The 26,684-nt window shown below is 39.5% G+C and overlaps 1 protein-coding gene across 1 annotated transcript in view; it reads right to left on the reverse strand.

Annotated features, from left to right (window-relative positions):
- The window catches only part of ERICH3 (glutamate rich 3), a 127,432-nt gene that overhangs the window by 15,195 nt on the left and 85,553 nt on the right, over window positions 1–26,684 (reverse strand). Inside the window, exons 12-13 of the mRNA XM_075537396.1 lie at window positions 23,594–24,046; window positions 6,105–6,230 (exon numbers count right to left, since the gene is read on the reverse strand). Of these exons, the coding sequence (XP_075393511.1) occupies window positions 6,105–6,230; window positions 23,594–24,046 (579 nt within the window). The remainder of the gene's footprint in view (window positions 1–6,104; window positions 6,231–23,593; window positions 24,047–26,684) is intronic.

Consider the following 26,684-nt stretch of genomic DNA (forward strand, 5'->3'; position numbering starts at 1 on the left):
CCAGCCCATCCTCACAATTGTTTTTATGCTTGAGTCCATTCTTGAAGCCACTGTATCAATCAATCTTGGTGAGGACCTTCCTCTTTTTCAATACCCTTTCACTTTCCCAAACATGATGTCTTCTTCAGGGACAAGTTTCTCATGGCAACCTGTCCAAGGTACATAAAATGAAGTCTCGCCATCCTTGTCACTAAGGAGCACTGTGGCAGCGCTTTTTCAAAGTCGGATAGGTTTGTCATTTTAGCAGGTCATGGTACGTTCCATTTCCTTCTCCAGCACAACTCAAATTCATCCATTCTTCTTTGGTCTCCCTTATGCAATGTCTACTTTCACATGTATCTGAAGCAATTGAAAATACCATGGCTTGTGTCAAGAGCACCTTAGTCCTCAAAGTGACATCCTTGCTTTGCAAAACTTTAAAGAGGTCTTGTGCAGCAGGTTTACCCCATGCAATGTGGCTTTTAATCCCATCAGCTTCTCTGTGAACATCGATTGTGGAGCCAAGCAAAATGGAATCCTTGGTAACTTCAACCTTTCCTCCATTTATCTTGATGTTACCTATTTGTCCAGTTGTGAGGATTTGTTTCTTAACATTGAGCTGTGATCCACACTGAAGGCTGCCGTCCTGATCTTCGTCTGCAGGCGCTTCAGATCCTCCTCACTTTCAGCCAGCAAGATAGTGTCGCTGCACTTCATAAGCTTTCCTTCAATTCTAGTGCCGTAGTCTTCTCTCTATAGTCCTCCTTCTCTTACTATTTGCTCAGCATTCAGTTTGAATAAGTATGGTTAGTACAGAGGATGAGACCCTGATGCACACATTTCCTCATTTTATGTCATGCAATATCCCCATGTTAAGTTTACACAACTGCTTCTTGATCCATTTTAAATTTTCATGAGCATAATGAAGTTCTGGAATTCTCATCCTTCTCAAGGTTATTCATAGTTGTTGTGATCTACATGGTCATCTGCCTTTGGATTGTCAATAAAACACAAGTAAGCATCCTTCTGGTAATAATTGCTTTCAGCCAAGATCCATGACATTAGCAATGATACATTTTGTCTCATTTCCTTCCCTGAATCCCATCTGAACCTTTGGCATCTTCCTGTCAATGTGCTTCTGTTTGTTGGATGATCTTCAGCAAAATTTTATCTGCATCTGATATTAATGATATTGTTCTATAATTTACACATTCTATAGGGTCATCTTTTTTTTTTTTTTTTGCAACGGGTACAAAGATGGATCCTTTCCAGTCAGTTGCCCAAGCATCTGTCTTCCAAATTTCCTGACATAGATGAGTAAATGCTTCCAGTGCTTCTTCGGCTTATTGAAACATTTAACTGGTTGTTTTGGGCTAATGCTTTCAGTGCAGTTCAAACTTCTTCCTTCAGTACCATTGGTTCTTGCGCATATGCTTCCTCTGAAATGGTGGAGCATTGAGTAGTTCATTTTGGTACAGTGACTCTGTGCAGTCTTTCCTTTTTCTTTTAGTGTTTCCTGTAGCCTTTGATATTTTGCCCATGGACTCTTTCAATATTCCAACTCAAGGCTTGAATTTCTTTTTCTTGAGTTCTTTCAGTTTCATATATTCTGAGTGTGTTCTTACTTTTGGTTTTCTAACTCTAGGTCTGCATATTTCATTATAATATTTGTGTTGCCTTCTAAAGCTGCCCTTTGAAATTTTCTGTTCCACTATAGCCCTGGTGGTGTAACGGCTACAAGTTGGGTTGCAATCCAAATGGTCAGAAGTCTGAAACCACCAGCAGCTCCACAGGAGAAAGACTATTCTAGTCCCATAAGTAGTTGTGGTTTCAGTAACACACAGGGGGTTGCTATGAGTCAGTATTAGTTCAATGGCCGTGAGAATTGGGTCTTGCACTTCATCATATTTTCCATTTGCATTGACTCCTTTATGAATTAGAGCAAGTTTCAGAGTTTCTTCTGACATCCATGCTGATCTTTCTTTCTCTCTAGTTTTTCCAAAGGCCTTTTGCTTTCTTCACGAGTGATGTTCTTGATGTTCTCCCACCGCTCACCAAGTCTTCTGTCATTAGTGTTCAATGAATCATACATTGTTTGAAGAACATGCAAGTCTTCTTGAAATTCATGTGGGATACACCCAAGGTCATATTTCAGCTCTAGTGGGCTTTAAATTGTTTTCTTCAGCTTCAATCTGTATTTGCATATGAGCAATTTATGACCTTTTTCCATAGACAAAGCTAGGCTTCATTTTACCTGCTGGTATTGAGTTTCTACACTGTCTCTTCCCGCAGCTTAATCAGTTTGATTTCTGTCTTTCATCTGGAGAAGCCCGCATGTATAGTCACTTTTTGTGTTCTTGAAGAGAGGTATTTATGATGAAGTTGTTAGTTTTGCAACATTCCATCATGTAACCTCAAGCTTTGTTTCTGTCACCAAGACCATAGTTTCCAATTAATGTTCTTTCTTCTTTGTTTCTAACTTTTGTATTTCCATTTCCAATAATTATCCATGGATCTTGATTTCCTCTTCAATCCATTTCAGAGTGACAATGTTGGTAGAATTCTTCAGTGTCTGTCTCGCTAGCTTTAGTGTTTTGTTCATGAATTTGAACAGTGGTCGTATTGACTAGAAATCCTTGTATGCACAAAGATATTATCTTATTCCAGAAAGCTTTGTATTTCAAGAAAGATCTCAAAATATCCTTTCTGAAGATGAATGGGACACCTTTCCTTTGAATCTGTTATTCCTATCATAGAAAACTGCATAGTTTTCTTATTTTAAAAGTAGCCAACACCAGTCCATTTCCACTCACTGACACCTCGAATACCGTTCTTGATGTGTCCCATTTCATTTTGACAATTCCCAATTTTCCTAGATTCGTACTTTGTACATTGCACACTCCAGTGGTAAATTGATTATTGCAATGGTTTCTTCTCATTTTGAGGTGTGTCCCATCAGCAAATGGAAGCCCCGAAGGCCTTACTCCATCCACACCATTATGGCAATTCTACTCTGAGCACGTAGATCTTCCTCAGTCATATTTTGAGTGCCTTCTGACCTGAGTGGCTCATCTTCTGGCCTGTCTCTGACAATGTTTGGCTTCAATTCATGAAGTGTTCAGTAACTGCCAATGTTTTGAGATTATCCATCAAGCTTTCTGTGACAAAATCCTTAGAAGTAAACCGTCTATTCCTTCTTTGTAGTCTGTTCTTACACTGAAAGAACAGCAGAAACCTGTCCCCTTTGGGTGACCCTCCTGTTACTTGAAATACCAGCGTCCTTACTTCCAGAATGACAGTGGCACACGGCCACCACAGAACAACAAACTCATTGACAAGGGGTGTCTGAAACTACATCTCCCTTAAAACAATGCACCTATAATTATGGATGACCTGATGTCTTGGTTGAAAGGCGTACAAGGAAAATTTCAGTTTTATCAATGGGTTGACGTTGGTTTGTATAGCAGTCCCCATCATGCCACATCCACTATTACCGAAATAGCACCAAAAAGCTTCCAAAGGGAAATGTGGAAAGTGTGCTTATTCACAGAGCCTAGAGAGTCAATTCACCTGAGAGAACGGAGCACATTGTTTCTCATTAGAGACGATTACTGGATTTAAAACAAAATTAAACTAAAACATGAGGAAACAACGTGTGTGTCAAGCCTCTTAATACTATATCTGTTGTTATTCAAATTCCTTCATGAAAGTATATTAAGAAGTCAGCTATAAAAACATTTAAATGAAGTCCTTTGTTTTGCAAAGATGGCCTCTAAATTTATGAGTTAATTAAAGAACATTCAGGCAAACATGGAATGAAATTGCCTCAACAAGATGTAATAACACACTATGCTGAAATTCTAAGATAGAAAGTGCTAAGGGCATCCAGCCGAGCTGCTGTGTGAACATACTCCCTACAGTGAAGTCAGACCTGGCCTTCCAGCAGCAAAGGAGGAGGAGACCAGGAAGCCCTCCTAAGAGAGATTATTATGGAAACATGGCATTTTTAAAAAAATGTAGCTTCATCATTTTCTTTTTTTCTCTGAAACATCCTAATGAGAGTCAGCAACGTCTCTGAATAAGGGCACCCCAATGGAATGACATGAATGTGGACTTGGGATCTGACAGGCCTGGGTGAGAACGCCAGTTCTGGGAACTTGGGAATAAAACGTGACGAAATTTTGATCCCCCATTCGCTTATAACAGAATGAAACACCGCTCGGTCCTGGGCCATCCTCACAATTGTTCTTATATTTGAGTCCATTGGTGCAGCCACTGCGTCGATCCATCTTGTCAAAGGTCTTTCTCTTTTTTCTTCACTCTATTTTAAAAAGTATGATGTCCTTCTCCAGGGGCTGGTCTCTTATGACAACGTGTCCATAGTACACGAGATGAAGTCTCACCAACCTTGCCTCTAAGGAGCATTCTGACTGTCCTACTTCCAACATAGACCTGTTGGTTCTTTTGGGAGCTCATAGTACTTCCAAAAATCTTTGCCCACATTCAAATTAGTATTCAAATTGTTTACTTTATTTGGCAAATTGCCACTGCTCTTTAAAATGCAATATGTTATTTTATTGTTAATAATTTAATAAATACGATTATATTGGAACTCTTCGCTGAGACTTTCTTCTGGAAAACAAGCATATTTTAGGCTTGCCCTGACTATCTCTGAAGTGTATTTGAGTAATCTACCATGTAGTGTGCAGATGTTAAGTTGCCATAACTCTGCTGGATGCTTCCACACATTATTGATGATCTTCACAATAACCTATCAAAGTAGATGAGGTCAACAAAATTCAAAGGTATCAGAAAGTTAAGTTTTATAGGAACTCATAAGTTATTGGGTAACATGTACAAACCTCCTGATGAATGGGAGTAGATAGTGACATCATTCAATCAGGTGCAGAGCTGGAAAGTGCTGAGTTGGCTTTGCATCAGAACCCGCCCCATTCCTATGACCGGAAACTATTGTGTAAAGAGTTATACGTGGATTCCTTATGTTTCTTCCTGTTTTGTGAGAACAGACACTGCCAATTTTTAATTCCAGACAATCCTTATAAGGATATATATATATATATATATATATAGAATAGCCTTCAAAAATAAACTGTCTGCTTCTAAAGCAAAGGGCAATTTACTATCCAATATAATAACTTAATCTCACCCTCCTGAGAAGAAGTCAGGCAGGCTTACTGACTGGTGTCCTGAAGCCCAGGCTCCTTCCCGTTTTGACTCAGCCCACGATACACATGTGTCATCTGGCTCTCTCCATATTGTTTGCTGGGGGTGATGGTGTGGTAGGACTCAGAAACTAGCAAAAAAGGAGATATACTGGCTACTGCTATTTGCTATGAGTAATAAATTCTTTTTTATTCTGACCCAGGAGTCTTGTGTCTTCTGGCAGCATTCAGGAGCCTGCAGCAGATTAATTTCTGTCCCACGATTCTTGATGACTCTCATTAATTGACTTGAAAGCACATAACAACATCATCATTAAAGAGTAGAGGTGGAGGTCCTTGATGACTACATAGCACATTCAATTAAGGATTTTTAAAACGTTGTTCACTAACTATGAGAAAAACTGATTTGACCAACTCTATGTGAGTAGTTAGCCTGCCCTGCTATATCACTCTAACCTGCCCCTCTTATGGCTGCCTACTTCTCTTTGAAAGTCAGGTGGCATGTTCATAACAATCCTTGCCTACTTTTAGGAAGGGAAGGGCACCACTGGATTCACTGTGAGATGCGCTGGGTCCTCGCTGTCTCCAGTGCGTCAGCTTAGGAAAATGTGCCTACCTTTCAACTAGCTGGGAGGGAAACAACAAATCGGCCATTATTCTGATCTGAAAACATCTACCAGGATTTCACAATCAAAGCCCTGCCTTTGTTTTGAATTTTCTCTTTTTCTTTTGCAACAAAAGAGAGCAATAGTCATATCTGATGACAGATTTAGAGTTCCTGATGATCAGGCCTCCCCAGCACCTCCTGCCCTCATGGTCATTAAGGGAAAGGAAATCAAAGATGTCATGGGGGAAACGCATGCAAAAATGGAAGATAGCGATAGGGTTGCCTTTGGCGGACGATTTCTGTGACTTCTTTTGCAGGTAATGACATGTCCTTACCAGGATGTATGTCAACCTCCAGCTTCCTCACGTGCTTCTCTCGCTCATCCGTGCTGCCAGTCCACGGTTCAGCACCAGGGGTGCTGTGGCGGCCGGGTTCCAAGGAACCCACTGTTATCGGCCCATCTGGTTGGAGACCACAAAATATTACCAGGTATGAAAACAGGTCATGGAATCATTGAAAAGATGGGGTTAATTTTAAGGAGAATTAAAATATGGCCTTGTTTTTCAAATCTATTAGAATTCAACACCTTGCAAGCCACGATTCCAAAAAGAAAGCAGAATACACAGACAATTGCGCAGCAAAAGAAATCCATGCAAAGAAATGGCTGCATTAAAATAGCCACTGAAGCACCAGGGGCAGATTTGCCAAATGCACATGCAGAGAAACAATCGGAAAAGCCGTTTAGTTCCCTTTCTCTTTCTAGGTGCGTGTGTTATGCATTTTATGACATCAGCCACGCTGCCCTTTTAAATAGCTAGACCTACCCAAACCGACTGCACTTGGTGCACTTCATCCCTTAGCAGATTTTAGTGACTAGACCCTAGTACATGCTCCCCATGTGGAAAGAAACACCTATAAACATGACAGTAGAAGCTGTCATAGAATATCTTCTAGTCTATAACTGAGTGATTACTACATCAGACTTGAAAAATCAGAAGCTAGAATGAATTAGATTCAAGTTCCTTTCCCCTCCCTGTGTTCACCTTGGGCTTAAGCCTCAATTTACTCACATGACAAAAATATAATAGTTACTCGGTGGTTATTAGGAGGATTAACTGAAGCAATAGATGCAAAGTATAATTATTAGATAGTGCCTAAATTACTTATCCATCAACGATGATGATCATGAAGATGATGATGGTCATGGTGGTGGTGAGAAAGATAACAAGTTTTTATTTTAAGCATAATCAGCCAATCTACTGTGATTCTAGGCAAAATTTTAAGGTCAATCACCTCCTAGACTATAATCCATATTCATGTGCTGATAACCTATCTTTCTAAACCCCGAACATCTAACACCATGCCACCTTCTGACTAACAAAAGCTCTCACAAGCAACACTTCATTGAGCTCTGCCTTTATCCTTTTATTTCTGTCCTCGCCCCGCAGATACTTCATGCACAAGAAAAGCCCAATGCTGAAAATAGCCTGGCTCCGACATGAGTAAGAGACTGAATGTGTTAACTATCTAACAGTTCGCTGTATTTGTTTAACCTTACTTCAAAAAATTAACTGATTAACCTAATCAGAACAAATGATAGAATTCTAGTGGAGAAACTTTTTTGTAAGGAAAACCAGCCTTCAGATTAATATGACAGATATCAAGCTGAAGACCAGGATGGTTTAGTCATCTCAGATTTTGTCTTCAGCAGAGGCAGGTGCTCAGAAGGTGGCTTTCCAGACCATACTACCAGATAGGCTGAGCCACCAGGCTTTTTGTAATTAAAAGTTCACATGCTAGTCACTGAAAGGTTGGTGGTTTGAACCCACCAGCTACTCCTCTGGAAAAATGTGACAGTCTGTTCTGTAAAGATGGCAACCTTGGAAAACCTATTGGCATTAAATTTTCCTTAAACAAATTGTTGATGATCAATTTTCCATAATTCATCCAATAGACCACATAGTTTTTACGTGAATACAATTTAAATGTGGCATCAGCTCACAATTAGATAATAGATGGGCTTGTTATCGGGTCAACTACACTATTAACACAGTTCATATATGTTAAATCCCATTCATTTTACTCTTTTACAAAGGTGTTCACAGTGAGTTTGCGCACTGGAGGTTTTTGTACATAGATCTTCTTGCCTGACCGAATAATAGAAATCCCTCAGGAGGGGTGAGAACGAAGTCTGATTTAGCAGCAAGTAGATGGAATTTTGTTTCATCAGCACTAACAAGACATATGGCTTTGTTTTCAAGTAGCCCACAGCTACCAAATAATCTTTTCCATAATAAATCATAAACAATATTTCAAATAAAGAACTAGCAGCTATGGAACCAAAAGATTAGTCTAAGAAGCCAAACAGCACTTGCATAATCTGAAACTTACGACTCACTCAGAGTTGACAGTGAAGATCGTCGTCTCTTTCTTTCCAAGCTGTGATCACCACTTGCTCATACCTGCTGGCGGGCCTCTGCAAGGTTAGACTTTGGAAGTGTAGGGGAACTTGTGTAAGTAAGGGTTGCCTGTTCTGATGGAGGAAGACTGGAAGCTGGTCTGAGAATCTAGTACTCAAGGGATGGAAAACCACAGAGCTTCACGGGGTCATTTCCCCCCGCAGATGTTCTTCGGAAGCTTAAAAGCAAGCACCTGTCAGGTGTCTAAGCTTGTTTTCAACCTTGGTAAAGAAGGACTGCCCACAGAATCGTGCATGTCAGCGATGTGACACATTCGCTTGGTTTTCTCTACCCATGTCACCTTTAGCCCTCAGGGCCGAGAGGCTCTCCTTTACCATTCTCGACAGGTTACCATTAGAGAAACAAAAAACAAAAGTTTCATACAGAGAATTTCTTAGAAAAATACCTTTCTGGTTATATGATTAAGATTACTATCAATATTTTTGAAATATAGAAATACTCTGGTATTAAAGAAGTAGTTCTTTACATTTGAAAAGGAAGCTTAAAGATACATTATGTTGTATTTTCCCTTCATTTGAAAACAAAAATTACTCATAGTTTCATGACTAAAAACAAGTTATCACGATGGTGAATTTCTACAGACATTTTACTGTATTATTACTATTTTCCAATGTCAAGTTATTTATTTAGCAATACAATATTTCCCATGTAAATGAATTTTAAAAGCCAATTAATTTTATGTGCAATATCATATTATTAATATTTGGTTAACCAAATGGCTGTTGTTGGATAAAGACTTATTTCCATTCCTTTGTGATTGTAGAGCTATTTTGTATACCATGAATCATTTTTGTACATATTTCTGACTATATCTTTAAGATACAGTTTTAGAATTCCAATTTCTGGATCAAAAAGCACGAAATTTTAAGAAACTCTTGATACATGTTTATAAGTGTTCTTCATAGAAAAAGGTATCAATGCACATTTTTTCCTATAGTGACTGCAGTTTTGTCCAAAATATCAATAAACCAAACCAGATATGGGTAAGTCGGGTCTGCATCATGGACACTGCAGGATTCACAGAGTAGAATTGTTCCCTGAGGTTTCTTGGCTGGGAGTTACCCAGAAGTCTATCACAAGACCTTTCTTCTAAGTGCCTCTGGGTGAATATGAGCCTATTAAGATGCGAACTGAAGGATTAGCAGTTCAAACCCACCGGCCACTCTAGATGAAAAGGACAAGGTTGTCAGCTCTCCTACAGATTTACAGCCTTGGAACCTACACAGCTTGTTCTGAACTGGACTGACTTTGATGGCAGCAGGTAATGGGGTAATCATTAGGTTAGTAGTCAAAGGAAAACTGTACTCTCCAGGGGTCACCAAAATGTCCATCAATTCTTTGACATTTGATAAATTTGTAATTGAAAAGAATTGTTGGCAAAGATATAGTTTTAACTAACAGTAGGCAACGCTTCATTTTGTGAAAGTCCTGCCACACACGGCCTCTGTCTCTCATGCTGTTTGTCTTTCTGCTTCAGAAGGTGCTATATTTTGTTGTGCCAGCCTGGCTGATAAACACAAGTAGGATTAACTGAAGGGCAGAGGGATAAATGGCTCGGTGAGCCTCACCTTGGTTGTTCTGTGCCTCAGTTTAAAGGGGTACACTACCTGTGGGATGCCTAGCCTGTGGACTGTGTCGCTGTAAGTTGAGGTTCCTTTAAGCCCACATGATTGGAATGTTCATCTCTGGAGCTAGGGACCGACAGTTGATAACAGTTGGGGACCTGCCTTGCTGTTTGCTGCCTGGGTATATATAGCCCAGCTCTCTCTACAGAAGGGGACTGGCAACTGGCAGCTCTCACGCTTTAAAGGACTGCTAGTGTCTCACTGTTTTATAATTTAACTGTTAATTTCTTGTATTATCTATCTATATAATTTAACAGTTCATTTCTTGAATTATATATCTATCTTTATAAATATATTTATATATAATTACTAGCAATCTGGTTTGTCTCTCTAGAGAACCCTGTCCAACACAGAAGGACACTGTGCTATCTATCACCAACAATTCTTTGTGACATCCATATTGCAAATTTTATTGAGTTTAACTTTTCCTTTTAACTTTAGTTGCAACTTGGTTGCTGTTGTAAAGACTTGTTTTTTGGTTTTGCTTTTGTTTGATACTTTGACAAGGTTACTCCTCTCCTTGAAGACATCAGGGTTTGAGAACATGGTAAATGACTCCTCCCCCTAAGGTCTTAAAAAATGTACAATTATGTCTCAGAATTTCATATGGTTTCTTCTTAATTATTTAAAATTTTCCAATTAAAAACATAATCTTTAAGATTTAGAGATATTCACATTGAAATTATCATTTAGTTTGGAAAAAAGCAACAAATTTTTATTTATTGTTCTGTTCAAATATTTAGAATGATTTCCCACTTGTCATCTTTTTTGTTATAATTTGTGAATAATTATTGTAACTTCTCTTTGCTTGCTTACTGTTTATTATAATTTGACTCATACCAACTCTATAGCACAGAGGAGAACTGACCCTATGAGTTTGAAAATTATAAATTTTGCCTCAGTAGAAAGCTTCCTCTTTCTCCCACAGCGTAGCTGGTGGCTTGAAACTGCCAGTCTTGCAGTGAGTGGCCCACCGCTAACCCTCTCTAGGAATTGATTGACTCGAGAGCTGTGAGTTATTTTCTGCAGTTTTTCATTGTAATTTGAATTGCTCATTGCAGCCTGACAGCTGTTTGAGGGCATCATTTGAAATTGGTCACCTCATTAAAAACATCTGTGGTTCTCAATAGTTTCATAATCAATTAATTATCTTAGAGGATAATGTTTTCTCTTAGATCCAAGACGTATTTAAACCTGTAATTTGTTGCCCTTTTTAAAGATGAGGATTCATTTTTCTATACTGAATAATTCCTCGTTTAATTGCACTGTGATCTTAGAACATGGATTGACCAATTTCTGCTCGTGCTACTGGAAAGAAACAGAAAACAAGGACGCCTTTGTAAACCAGTATTCAGATTACATTGACCTGTTTTTTACTATGAGATGGACTATGGAGTGTGTCCAAGTGCACCAGAGATGCCCCTCCCTCAATTTTTTTAATATTTCCAGTGATTTCTGCTTTATATAACTTGAGATACAGTATTTACTTGTCACATATTCATAAATGTTTGGATTTACTCTCTTTTAACTTTCATGGGAAAAGAAAAGGATTTCTTCCTTGCATAATTTAACACTTTAGCCTTGAGTTCTGTGTGCCGGATCGTAACAGTGCAGCTCCCACTTCCCTGTTCTTGCATTTATTCAGTGTGTTTAATCCATTCTCGTTCTCTGGTTTGGCATGACTTTTGGGCAACATATAATTGGATGTTTTTGTCTTTTCTTATATCCTGTTCCCCACCCACACTTTGGATATTTGTAAGGCATGCATATTGTTGATAATGAGATGTGGTTAATTATAAATAAAAAACCCTAAATTTCTCTCATATCAATGTTAAGACTTATGCCCTTCCCCAAAGTCTTAGGAACATGTGCTTGTTTCTTTCCCCTTTCCTTTCCCAGTTCTTAATGATAAAGAATTGTGATAGTTAATGTTCATTGTGCCAACCTGGCTAATGAACACACGTGGGATTAATTGAAGGGCGGAGAGATAAATGGCTTGACGAGCCTTGCCTTTCTTGTCTCTTGCTGACTGATGGTCGGACCAGTGTGCGGCTGCCTTAGCTAGTTCTCTGCCTCACTTGGCAAGGCTCACTTCCTGTGAGACCTCCCTGAGGAGAAGCCACGTGGACCTACCCCGATGCAGCCCTGGGTACTGAACAAGCTGCGTGGAGAGCCCTGTCAGCGATGAGATACTTACACACTCACTGATTCATCTTTCCTCCTGCATTCGGCATCATGGCGTGTGTTTTGTGAGATAGAGAACTTTATAGATTGGTGTCGGACTTATGGGCTTGGACAGCACTGAGTTGGGATGCTTTCTTAATGTAACATACCCTTTATATAAAACTCATAAAATATGAGTGTCTATGCATTTTGTTTCTCTAGTCTACCCAGACTAACTCATTATGTTACCAGGAGTAGGGTACTGGAGAAACAAATAATAAAGTTGGAGAGTGGATGTTTGTTTGACCTTTTACTCATGGTAATGTTGTTTCTTCAGCTACCCAGAAGTCAGGTATGTCCATGCAGTTTACTGGGTTGTTTTCTGGAAAGAACATAGGAAGTTAAAGTTTTATTATGTTTGGTTGTAGTCTTTAGCTATTCCTGTGTAAAATGGTGAAAATGAATGTGGTTAATGTATATTTTGAGCTCAGAGGTAAAAATCAGCATTTGAATTTCTCAGAAACCAAGCCGCTCAAGGAAAATGGCTGACAGAAAGTCTGGATCTGGTTTAATGCTCTTAGAGACCAATTCCATATTTTTATACAAATAGAATAGTTTAGATAAGGATTTAGACCAGCTAAATAAGGATGGAACTTGACTGTTTTAAGAACTGAGTTTAGTATCTGATTCTATTTTGTTTATACTGATTTCTTCTGCTTATTCTTCATATAATGATTGATAGAAATGTTTATTGGGAAGTATGAAAATCAAGAGCTTATAAGACCACTTGACTTGAGTCATTAATTTGATCTTTAGACGGGTGTAGGACATACTTGGAAAGAAGCCTTCAAAGAGATTGGTGCCACCCAGGACTCTGGAGTACTCAGCATATTAGAAGGTGAAGAGAAATGTGTAGATGCTGTTGACAGACTTAAAAAAAAAAAAGAATCTTTGGATTTGAAATGTGAACTCTAGTGGTCTTTGTCAGAAGCTGCAAAAAATCTGACACCATGAAGAAAATTCCCCTCTAGGACTAAACATTAAAGAGAGCCTGTGGGCAAGCTGAAATACTAGCTAGGTGGCCACCTGGATCCACTTATTGAGTGGAAGTGGGAGAAATGCAGCAATAAAGAGACAGGTTGAGTCTGGCCACTGATACGTGTGGACTTGGTTTACAGTAAAAAGAGAAGATTAGAGTAGGTTGGCTGGTTTAAAGTCCGTGACCTAGCATGAGGTGAGTAGGCTTTTTGAGTATTTGTGATGAGCCCGTGGTGCAAATGCAAGGCAACCAATGGCCACCCTGTGGAGGATAAGTGAGGCAGCCCACATTGATTTGACCAGAACCCGACCAGGTGAAGGGGAGTTGTTTGAGTCTGTGAACTGGTGCATACTTCTGAAGACTTTATGGGTGGTCTGTCCTGATTTGACTTTGCAGACTGACATGTTTTCAACAGGAATGAAGATTCTTCATGTCAAAGAATATGATTGTCTACTCAGAGCACTGGGTTGATGTAAGTGGGCAGTATAGAAATTGGATTCCCAAATTTGGGGGGCTAAGGGCATGAAGTGGTTGGCTTATAAGCTTTCATAGGTGGGGGTATAGATTCATAGGATTATAGGATTAAGGTTATGTGTGAATTAACTGTAATTGTTAGGCATAGGATGTTTTTGTTTTGTTCATTTATAAAATGTTATGTCTAAATGAGGTTGGCACATTTTAATTGTATACATTTTACTTTTATCCTATTAGGAACAGATATTTTATTGTTTGTTTCAAAATTTTATCTATGGCTAAAGAATTGTGTACAGGTGCCGAGTTGGCAAGGGGTAGATTGAGATAGTTAAGATTTTTGTCTCTTGCTCTCTGATGGTCGGACCAGTGTGCGGCTGCCTTAGCTAGTTCTCTGCCTCAGCTGGCAAGGTCCACACTTCCTTGCAAGACATCCCTGAGGAGAAGCCACATGGACCTACCCTGATGCAGCCCTGGAGCAGCCGTGTGGAGACCCCTGCCAGCGCTGAGATACTTACACACTCACTGATTTGGCTTTCCTCCTGCAGTCAGCATCATTTCGTGTGTTTTATGAGCTTGAGAAAGACCTTTTAGGTTGGTGTCAGATATATGGGCTAATGTTGGACTTATGGGCTTGGACAGCACTGGGTTGGGATGCTTTCTTAATGTAAATTTACTGTTTATATACAACTCTCTCTCATAAAGTATGAGTGTTTATGAATTTTGTTTCTCTAGTCTACCCAGACTAAGTCAAGAATGTTTCTCATTTCTTAATGACAGGCTATTATCATTGGTTCATATAAATAATTATATGTAAAAAGCATTTTAACGGGGCTTTATGCTTCCTTGCATATACTACAACTTCACCTACCTTTACATTTTATTCTATGTTGATTCCCTTGTCTTATGATCCCAATGCCTTTTCAAAATTTTTTTCCAGAAAACTATACATGGGCAATATGTGTTCATAAACTTAGATTAGCCAACAGTGGTTTTTTACTTTGTGCTCCCTTCTAAACAATTTATTTCCAGGGCAAGAGAGTCAATATAATACAATGACCAAAGACAGACAGATGAATTTAAATTCTTGATCTAACATTTGATAGCTGGCTGGCTTTGGGGAAACTATCTAATTGCTGAATTTCATTGTTTTCAAATTTATAAAATTACCATAACTATAGTAATATATGGTACAGTATTTTAAAAATAAACACATTAATACATATGATATGGTTAAAAAGGCACAAGATACTAAAGAGCATGAAAAATGTTAGTCATTATTATTACTAACTTTGAGGTCTTGCCAATTTTCTCTGTAAATTTTCCCATTTCCTTCTGATACTTAATGTTAAGAGTGAATCCTCAGAATCCGCTCCTTCCCTTACAAAGCAAAAACAAAACCTGGATGCTTTATGAAGTTTTCATTTGTTATTTTTACCTTAATATATTTAGATGGAAGTTTCTTCTGATTAGTAACGGTGTTCTTTAGATTTGGCCTACTTTCCTTGAAGGAGAATGACTTTCTCTGAAAGAGAGCTTCAGAAAGTGCATGGTAAAATTTCCATGATCTTGTGTTGACTGTTTCTCTCATCGACTGTAGTCAGAGTGATGATCTTTGAGGTCACTGATTCCATTTTCCTTTTCCCATTCTGCTCCTCAGGGCTTTTACTATGTTCCCTAATCCTATGGTGCCAGTGCTGATCTTCTGGGACGCCTTTCGGTTTAAAGATTTTAGTTTTTCAGTTTCTTCTCTTGTTCTCATGAGTGATCCCCCACATCTCTTGAAAGGACCAAAATATCATTCTTCTAAATTCTGTTTCTGGAAGTTTTAGGGCCTCTTTTTCAGAGTATTCCTTTGGGTTTGGTTACTTTTGTTTTGTTTGTTTGGATTTTGGGGTTTCCTGTGGCTGCCTACTGTTTTCTCAGCATAGCGGTACAGCTAATCGAGCTGTTCAGTCACGTAGAGGGAGTTGGCTCTGTCTAGTGATGTGGGAGACTTCTAATAGGAGCTGGAAAAAACACAATCGGAAATGGAGAAAAGGTGAGAGAGTTGGGTAAGTGAGGAAATTGAGGGGAAGAGGAGAAAGAATAAAATAAAAGCAATGATAGTAATAATAGTGACTGTGTAAATAGGCCAACAGATTTGTAATAATTATGTAAAATATATTTTAAGAGGGATAACTAGAATTAACAATTTTCATGGACGTATATTTCAGTGAAAGAGAGAGTGAGAGCAGGGTAGATATGCAGTAAAAAGAGGGACAAACAGACAAAAGCCAAAAGGGTTGGGTGGGGTGGTAAACTTATGTTTCCATGGCATTGTGAATGTGGGCAGGTCTGCGCCCTCGGAGGGAAAAAAGAAAAAAAAACCTCGTGTTTGGGTGGGTGTGCCAGAGTCTATGTTTGCTGTAGGAGAATGCATATTATCAGGAGGATAGGGATGAGCTGGAAGGGGACACCAGAAGAAAGGAGAGAACTAGGGAAAACAATAAAAATATTAAAATAGAACAAAAGTACAAAGCTGACAAAAATAAAATAAAGCAAAACTAAAGCCATCTGCTATGCTTGCAAGGCCCCAGAGGCCAGTTAGATATGAGGTTTGACTGGCTAGGTTCTAGTCAGGGGAAAGGGTTGTGCTAGGGCGAAACACAGCTCATAGAAGCAGCTGGTGCCGCTGGTCCATCAAAAAGGGGGTGTCATCAGGCATAGCTGTTCTCCAACTTGAAGAATGTGGGCCCACTGAGATGTTACGATGTTGTTCTTGCTGCCAGGAAGTGCAGGGTTCCCTCCTAATGGAGACTTGCTGGTAGTTGCTGAGACTTTCCGTGCATGTTGTCTGGTGGCCATAGTCAACTATCCCTCCAAATTCCAGTATCTTTAACTCCATTGGTAGTGAACTTGTTGAGGTCCCGTCATAGATTTGAAGTTATTTCTGTCATTGTTTCCTTCCCAGTTGCTTCCTCATGAATATGGCGTCTGGTCTGCCTCACAGCCACCATGTGTACACGCCTGTGCGTCCTCCCCTTGGGATGTTTGGGGCCATTGCTGCAGCCATTGTGTGCATCCATCTCGTGAAAGGCCTTCCTTTCCTCGCTGCCCTGTACTTTACCAAGTACGCTGTCCTTTTTCAAGGACCAAGGGCTCCGTGTTTAGGGAGAATTTTTTTAATCTTAAAGAATTTTTTTCGTGGAGTCCCTATTGAGATTTTGGCACAAGATCAGCTAACATTTCATTGTGTTAAATGTAAGTCTGAGTTTAAGTCCACTCAACAGCACCTAACAACAATATGGGTGTTTAGGGGACCCCAAGGGGTGCAGTGGTTTGATGGGCGTGGCTGTTCCCTGAAACTTGTGAGGTGCAAGTCCACTGGAGTCCCGTAAGAGGAAAGACCTGGTGATGGTGTACTTCGGCAATATTGGCCTTTGAAAATACTATGGAGAGCGACCTGCTCTGACACGCGTGAGCGCTCTGAGAGTTGGAATTAACTCTATACCAACTGCTGTTTGAATGCCGATGTTCACCTAAAAAGGATTGCCAGTTTTGTATCTTCCTTTAAAAAAATAGAGCATTCTTCTTGATTGCTCTCAAATTCCAATTTGATGCACCTTTTCCTGGCAGACATTAAATGACCTATTCCAATTCAGTGGCATGAGAGCTAGAGGGAAAAGGTATGGAAAATGGAGGTTAGAACTCCTCTTGGAGAAGCGTAAATTTGCATTGCTTCCCTAGGTTACAAAATCTATTGTTTTAGGTGCTATCGAGTCAGTTCCTAACCATAGCAAGCCTCCGTCCAACAGAACAAAACCCCGACCAGTCTTGCGCCAACCTTACAAATGTTCTTATGCTTCAGCCCACAGTGTCGGTCCATCCTGCCCAGGGACTTCCTCTGTTCTGCTGCCCCTCCACCAAGCATGATGCCCTTCTCCAGGGACTGGTCTCTCCTGACAAAACGTCCAGAATTCATGTGACATCCTTGTCTCTAAAGAGCAAACTAGCTATACTCCTTCCAAGACAGGTGTTTTTGTTCTTTTGACAGTTCATGGTATTTTCAATATTCTTTGCCAACACCATAATTCAAATGCATTGCCTTTTCTTTTGCCATCCACATTCAATGTCCAACTTTCACACTCATATGAGAAAACTGAAAATACCATGGCTTGGATCAGGCGTACTTTAGTACTTAAAGTAAGATTCTTTCTTTTCAATGCTTTAAAGATGCCTTATGCAGGAGATTTATGCAATGTCATGTGTCATTTGATCTCTCGACTATTGCTTCCATGAGTGTTGATTGTGGATCCAAGCAAGACAAAATCCTGACTACTTCAACTTTTCTCCATTTATCATGCTGTTACCTTAGGTACAGTTGTGAGCATTTTGGTCTTCTGTATGCTGAGTTGTAATCCATACTGCAGGCTGTCATCTTTGACTACTAGATTTGGTCAAACTCTCACCTTTGACATCAACACTTGGTTTATTTCAGAAAAATGCCTACTAGTTCAGGGGAAGCAGCTGCCCCATCATAGCTGTCTCCGTCTGGTGTTGTCTTCTAAGCTTCTCGTGAAGGTTCGCAATGGCATTGACTCGGTAACCCCATGAGTGTCAGAGGAGAACTCTGCATCAGAGAGTTTACAGTGCCTGATTTTTTGAAAGTAGATCACCGACTCTCTTCCTAGGCATGTCCGGATAAACTTGAACCTCCAAACTTTCAGTTCATAGTTGAGGGTGTTGATTGTTTGTACCACCTAACAATTCCAGAGTAATGAAAAGGATATATATAAATATATATATATTTAAAAAATCATATCGTGAATGAGGGGAGCATGTGATGGAACCCAATGCCCATCTGTAGACAACTGGACATCCCTTGCAGAGGGTTAGTGGGGAGGAGATGAGTCACTCAGGCTTCAGTGTAGCATTAATGAAACTCACAACCTTCCTCTAGTTCTTGAATGTTTCCTCCTTCCCCCGCCCCCACTATCATGATCCCAATTTTACCTTTCAAATCTGGTTAGACCAGAGGATGCACAGTGGTGCAGATGGGATCTGGAAACACAGGGAATCTAGGACAGATGAACCCCTCAGGACCAATGGTGAGAGTGGCGATACTGGGAGGGAAGGGGGTATAGAAATGGGGAATGAATCACAATGATCTATATATAGCCTCCTCCCTGGGGTATGGGTAACAGAAAAGTGGGTGAAGAGGGAGAAACCGGGCCGTGTAAGATAAGATAAAACAATAATTTATAAATTATCAAGGGTTCATGAGTGAGGTGGAAGCGGGGAGGGGAGGGGAAGAGGGATAAAATGAAGAGCTGATTCCAGGAGTCCAAGTGGAAAGCGAGAGTTTTGAGAATGATGAGGGCAATGAATGTATAAGTGTGCTTTACATAATTGATATATGCTTGGATTGTGATGAGAGTTGTATGAACCCCAATAAAATGATTTAAAAAAACACACTCCATGCTGTTTTTCTACATCTTGTCCCAAAATTCAGCTTCTACTTTTCATTCACAAAGGTCTAGGATGATCTTAAACATTAAGAAATCAAATTCCCATAAGGCCACTCCTCTTTCTCAAAGAGAAAAACTAAATAGCGTTTACGCATCTTTCTCAAATGTTCTCATGTAAACATTTCTTGAATTTTGTGCCATTGGCATGCTGCCCCGTAGATTCAAGAGCAAGTTTCAGGTATTATTGCCGTGCTCCCTCCATCACAGGGACCAGGACAGGAGCACCTGGTGCTTCAGTTCATATCACCAATGTAACAAGGACTCCACCGAATGGATAAAATTAATATTTTCTTTAAAAATTCATGTATAGTCTTCATACCACCTGTGCTGTGTGAATACAGAAAGAAAAATTTGGTATAAAATTTTTAATTTGGAGAGTCAGCAATTCAAATCACTAAATCTTGAACTTTTGGCTATCATAAATGGGATTTAATAGTTGATTAATATCTACCAATCAAGAGAGAGGTTATAAGGACTTATACATATTTAGGAGTTTAAGTATAATGTTTTCCCGCCATATCTTCAAGTTTCATTTATGTATATGGTTTAAATGGGTACTTTGAAAACTTTCAGAGATTCTTCAGTGGGAACTTTTCTTTTAAGAAACTCTCAAGGTGGTGATTTGCAGACTGGCCTGAGCTCCCAGGCAGCATGTGGTGATTTCATTAATTTTTTTATTTATTAAAAAATCGACTTGTTCATCTTCTCTCCCCCGCGCCCCCCGATTTCTCTCTTGCTCTTTCTCCATGTTTAATAATTTTATATATTATCTAGGTCATTTTCCTACTTTAAAACAATATGTAAAAGAGGCTAAACAAGCTCTTATATTGATTTTCAACAGCTGCTTATTATTTGCCTTCTCAGATGAAAAGAAAACTATAAAGAGTAATACAAAGGAAAATCCATGGCTCATGTCACACCCTGAGATTAGTGTATGCCATGAGGGTTGGAGAGTTTTGCTTTTTTTCCCCCCATTGAATGCTAAGTATTTTCTATTCAATACTGTTTGTGGGAGGGTGTTACGCAGGAGAAAGGCTAAAGGAAGTGGAACCAACAGTATATATAAATGTAAAATAAACATTTAACCCATGAAACAAATGCCAGCTTGCTCAGTTCCACACTTATATTAGTGCCCATTATCAGTTTCCTTTCTCCAATGTCAAAACACACGGTCCACTTTGTTATGCACTGCATCTTTTACATTCGCCGCCCTGTGTTCTCAACGACATCCAATTCATGCCTGCTTCTCTGTTCCTTTTGAGACAAAGCGTACTGATCTATCTTTTAAACTGTCCAAATTCAAGGTCGGGAGAAAGTCGTGCCCAACTTTTTTAGTATGAAACTTAGGAATGTAAGAAGATCCTGAGCCCTGGTGGTATAGGGTTACATGAAGGAAGACTGGGATTTCTGCTCCTATAAACAGTCTTGGAAACCCACTGCTGTCACTATGAGTCATCGCTGACTCAATGGCAGTGAGGGGTGTTTTTTTTTTGTACTTGGATCATTCTTTGTGTGCCCAACCAGAAACCTTAAAATATTATAACTTTTGACCCAGGAAATGTCTGTCTTGCAACTTACTCTAAGAACAAAATGATCAATTTTCCATTCCCTTGGACTATGAAATCGTCACTAAAATATTGAGAGTAGGGAAAATGGGAGCAACCGTAACACCTAGCAATATCAGAGTGAACCAAAAGATGGATTGCAAACCGACAGCTTGTTTAAGATGATTGCAGAATAGTGTGCAAAATTTTATAACATTAAGAATAAAAACCAGAAAAAAATTTATAAAAGATGTCAAATTACTTTGTACACCCAAGTTTAAAAATCAAAAGTCTGACCAAATGTTGAGAGGAATTATTTTGTGTGCAATAAACCTAAAGGTGATTTTTCAAAGCTGTGTTTCTCTAGTTTTAGGTGTTATTTCATGCATATATTATAAGCTCTCAATGAAAAATAAGCATTAATAAAAACATTCAGTAGATACACCAGAGCTTTACAAAGGTAAAGGCTACAAACTTGCGTTAAATGCTCCTTGATGAAAGGGTAAAACAATGTTTACAAGTGTAGATGCTAGCAAGACCTGTAGGACCCCCAACGCACATGAGAAATAGCACAATCCAGTATAGTATGAGCTGACAAATCCCAAATAAACAAATTGAACCTCTGTCTTCATAATCTAACATCTCTCCTATTCTGCCACCACCTAATTCTGAACTACATGTGCACAGCCTATTTTACAAAGAACTGTTTACTTACATCAGTTCATGTGAACAACTTAGTTTTCTGACGTGGAAATAGGACAAGATAACGTCAATCTTACTAATGATATTTAACACCTCTATTTGAGCAGCAGTTTGCTCAATTGTACTTATTTCTAGATGACCCATTATATGAACTCAGAGTTTAACAATGAAATACAAGATCAAAGAATTCAATTGTTTTATAAAAGGGTATAAATATACTTTAACAACACTTTGACACATGTATGCAAGATACTTTTGAAAATTTGGGGAATTATATTCTAGGGCCAATGTTGGCTTTTTTTCCCTGTAATGGCTCAGATAGTAAAAACTGCATTCAGGCTTTGTGGGTCACAGGGTCTCTGTTGCATCAACCGAGCAAAGTCGCGTCCTCCTAGTACAAAAGCAGCCATTGATAATATGTCAACAAATGAGCAGATCTGTGTTCCAAAAAACTTTTATAGTCACTGAAATTTGAATTTAACAAAATCTGTATGTCATGAAATAGTCTTCTTTCATTTTTCAACAATGTAAGAATATTCAAAGGAATAAAAATAATTTGTAGTTTGCAGGCTCTCCAGAAGGAGTAACTAGGTGAATTTGGCCCATGGGTCATTGTTTGTCAACTTCAATTCTAGGATTATTCATAGTAGCTTAGGCCACAGTCCTGTCGTTTGTTATGTACACCCTGCTATCGGGAATGCACTCATGTATGTTCACATCACCTATGATGTCCTACTTCATTTTGAAACTCTTCCTCAAGTATCACCTTATGAAACCTTTCGAGTTGTTCCTAATGTAGCGGAACTTCTCTTCCCGTGAAGCTCCATTGTGTTTGGCATTTTCTCTAATTTTCATGATCACTACCTTTGTCAAGTGCGTCTGCAAGCCTTTCCTCCTAAAGTTTTGCGAGGTCTCCCCACATACACATTTCTTATCAACCATGTTGCCTTGCCCAAAGAAGGAAGGCAATACTACTAGAAAGGTACTAATCCAATCTACTCACTTGTTCATGCAAATCCCCGTGTTTTGAGTACTAGATTATAAGAGTTTAAAGGAAACATTGAGGACCCCTGGTGGCGGAGTGGCTGAGTAGTCCGTGGTTAACTGAAAGCTTGGCCTGAGAACCCCTGTCTGCTCGGTGGGAGGGAGGCGTGACAGTCTGCTTCTGTAAAGTTACAGTCTTGCAAAACTCTGTCGTATAGGCTCACCAGGATTTGGAATGGAGTCAACAGCAATGAACTTTGAATAGAAACATTACCTATTCAAACACAGTTTGATTTCAGAAATATTAAAATGTGAAAGCAACATCGGAATCAGCAAGTCCCCTCTGCTGGGCAGGAGGCGGCAGGTGGGAGGGAGCAAGAATAGCCTGTGGTTATCCAGTACAGGGCCCAAGTGTCCGACAGGTGCATCCAGCTGTTCAGCCCACAGGACACCACTCTGCTCTCCTGCCCACCTCAAGTGGAGAAAAGTACATGACCTTACATGTGCTGAGGTAGTGGGGACCGATCGTGCTGACGCGCCTCGCCCATCCCCATGTCAAATGGAACCATCTACATACACAGGAAACTCACGGACCAAGGCGCAGCTCTATTGCAGAGAAGAAATCAAAGGGAGGTTAAGAATTTGAAACTAAATTTTCATCTTTTAACCTACCTAAACTGCAAAGACAAAATAGGAAATCTTTAGGAATGATGAGCCAATCATAGGATTGGCTTTAATTAACTGTGTGGTTCTTGAAAAGATGGTTGCCTCTCTGAGCTGCAACTAGTTCATCAGCAATATAGACACTACGATAATATAGACGAATTATGAGAAGAGTTAACTGTGGTGGGAATTAGAAGAGTCAATACATGTAAGTTCTTATGGCCGTGCCAGGTCTGTCATAAGAGGCTGATCAATGTCAGTGATGCATATATAAATGTGAATAACAGTTAATAACAAGTAGCATTGCTAGTGTTAAATAACTTCTAAGAAGCCAAACATACCCCCTGCCTCTAAACACGTATTATATGTTATTTGATTCTAGAGAAAGAATAAGGATATAAAATAATTTTTTAAAAATATGAAATCGGCTATATAAGAATAATCAAGTAATTTTCAAAATTCAGTAGATGGAAAGCAGCAAGTTGGAAATGCATGTATGATTATGAGACAAGTAGAGAAACAGGAAAATAGTTTAATCTCACTGGCATTATTACAATTGTACACCCCGAGCATTGGCCCAAAGCAATGACCAAATCAACTTCCATGCATGGAAACAGTGGCTCAACTCAGCGGCCATACTTACCACCTTCTTTGTCCACCCTAGGGGCACCTGCTTTTTCATCCTTTTCCTTAGCAGGGCTTCCTCTCCAAAGCTTCCTCTTCGCCGTTTCTTTCTCTTCCTGGAAAACACGCTCGCTGGATGTCATAGATGGGCCTTCTGCAGTCCCTTGGGCCCCCTTCTCCATTTCTTCTTCCAGCACACTCTTGGGGCTCTTCTCTGCTGGTCCTGGTTTGGCCTCTGCAACTGCTTTTGTTATATCCTGGTCTTCAAGTTCAATTTCTAGGAGTGTGTCAGTTGGAAGCCGGGATTTTCCTGGTGTGTCATCTTCACCCTGCTCCCGAGAAGGTGAGCTACTAGCACTTAGTTCTGAACTGATCTCAGTGGGGGAGTCCCTGTCCTCCACTGAGGACTCATCTTCACTACAACTTGAATCTGTGCGACTCCTGGGTGAGCTTGAGGAAGCAGTTTTTCTATCTATAAATAATTAAAAAGAAGACATCATCATATTTCCATAAAGCAGTTGTAGTAGTTACAGTAATTATATGAACAATTCATCATAGAAGAAATAGATGAATATAGCTTATTATATTGGATCTCTTACTCCCCTTTGCTCTCTATAAAAGTCCTGATTTGAAAAAATCTGAATCTATGAGTCCATTTTTAAATGAAGATTGTATTTAACTGGAAACAACCCTATTGTTTTGATATATGTTTTTAATATTTTCTTAGAAAATCCTTATAAATATCTACTTTGTTACCAAACACATTGAATAATTTTTTGTTTGGACAGCAAGAACATTTATTTAAGTATCCTTTTGTCTAGCTGGAGTACTTTCTGTGCATGAAATTCAAATGTTTATCTACTGAAACCACCCCTCATCCTTACGCAATCTGGTAACTGGTTAGGACAGTAGAATGTACCCATTGTCATAACCCCTCCCCACAGTAACTTTCACGATGATGCCTGAGATGGCTCTCCCTGCAATCAGGCATGCGTCGGAAGAGAAGTGGCCTTGGGTCATCTTCACTAGAAACGGATACTGGGATGAGGAGTCAAGTGCCAGGATGTTTTTAAAGATGTACTCCAGGACAGACTGGACAGAGTAGAGGAAGCCGAGCAGGAAAGAGGAAAAAGTCATTCTAGGGTACTATTTCAAGCACTATCCCAGTCTCAGTCTGCTCCCACAGGGATCGGTGGGATATAAAATCGCATTAACAATTGTACTCTCTTGAGGAAAGATAGTGGGCTTTCATTTTTTTGTACCACTCAGACAATGGCTATAGGCCACCTTCAGGGGATAGGGAAGCAAGGCACTTTCAGGCTCCCGTGCCTGAGGATAAAGCAGCTCCAGTCACCCAGGGCAGTTCTTGAAAGTGGAGTGCAGGTGGAACCTTTACCTACAGAATCGTTTAAGGGCTTCCAGGAGACCTAGACAGAACACTGATGTGTACTTCACATACACAGTATAGAAACTTCAGTAGCCAGAAATAGTTAATGTGCTCCCCAAAGAGTTAAAAATCCTCTGACAAAGTAGTAAACACACTGAATGTCTTTAGGGAAGACAGACAATATAGATGTCCCTGCATACACTGCTGCATGCCAGATAAACACAAATTTATATATTTAAATTAAAAAGAACTCACAGCAGATCAATTGATTACAAAAGCAAATCTGTATTCACCTGTCATGTAGCAGCAAATATATATGCTGTTTCCCAATGCAAACTCTTTCACACGTACAATTCAGTGACATCAGTCATGCAAAACAACCATCACCAATACCTGTAATTGCTTTTATAGAGGATATTTTCCATTGAAATATTCCTACACCTAAATCCTGCCTCATTTTGTAGTTCTTCTCCTCTCTGGGTGCTCCGTTATCTTTTTTACCTTTTATTTCTGCTTGGCAGCTGCACAGATGGCAATAGTAATGGTGCAGACTTTAAGGGAGGAAACGCCTGTCTTTCCGCTTATCGAGAGCTCTTGGTCCCTGCGGCTCTCCAGGACCTGTCTCAGTTTTTCAAGTAGAGTCTCAGAAACATATCAGAGTTTCCACAAAGATTTACGAGATTCTACACAGCAGTGAAAAACAAACTTTAAAATGCCTTAAGGCAACAGAACCCCTTAAATACAATCCCATTTGTTCTTATCTGCCAGCTACCTTGACAGGCACCAGATGACCATGACAGCTATTTTTCAAAGGAGTCACATCTTTTAGGCATTCGTTCCTTATCTCCATTTTATAAAATCTGGATTTGCCCTATCTCTATACAGAACATAGTAGATCAAGGACAATTTCTTTCCCTCTTATTTATGCCTCTTCAGAAATGTGGTGGCTATGGTCTCTCTCGCCCTGTAAGACCTTATGAATGTTATTTTTTTAAAATAAAGGCGATTTTATGTGCTATTAATCAATGCCCATCATTTATTAAATGATTCGGACTCAATGCTATCCGTGTTGCCAAGTTCCTGCAGGGAGTCATTAGCTACCATGCAGACCCTGACGTGTTCAGTCCTGCTTGTGCATCTCCGTGTTGGTTTCAGACTAGGAAGTCTTGGTCTTTCCGAGAAGTTGAGGCATCTTGTTCTAATTTCCTTTGGAGAAGAAAGATCATGAGAATGAAGAGATCCAAAACGCTGGGGACACTTGTCTTCTTGCGTAGACTCACAGCAGCTTTCAAATTTCTTTCTAACCTCGGTGTTCAGTGTTGTTTTACATTCATTTCTTGCTCTCATTTGCATACAGATGTGGGGTAAACTTGCCTACTCAAAATAAATAAAAATACCCAATTTTGTGGTCATGGAATGGAATTCTTAGAACTAATTTTATTTATTCTTTGAAATAAAACAGGTTCATATATATATGTGGAAAGAATATATATTCCTTTCATATATATGTGGAATATAGCTACATTAGGATAAAGGAGCTTTCAGAGAACAAATGTAATGTCTTTTCTGTCACTGAGAGGCAAAACTCATCCGTCGGTCTGTCAGTGAAAACTCCTCCCTGTCCCATTACATCTGCGCCCACAGTAGTTCCTCCTTTCTGCGTCCTGCTGGAGCTGGTGGCAGCACTCTGCTGTTGGCCTTTGGGGCAAAGAAATGACCTACA

Source organism: Tenrec ecaudatus, chromosome 1 (genome assembly GCF_050624435.1).
Source record: "Tenrec ecaudatus isolate mTenEca1 chromosome 1, mTenEca1.hap1, whole genome shotgun sequence".
Classification (NCBI taxonomy): Eukaryota; Metazoa; Chordata; class Mammalia; order Afrosoricida; family Tenrecidae; genus Tenrec; species Tenrec ecaudatus.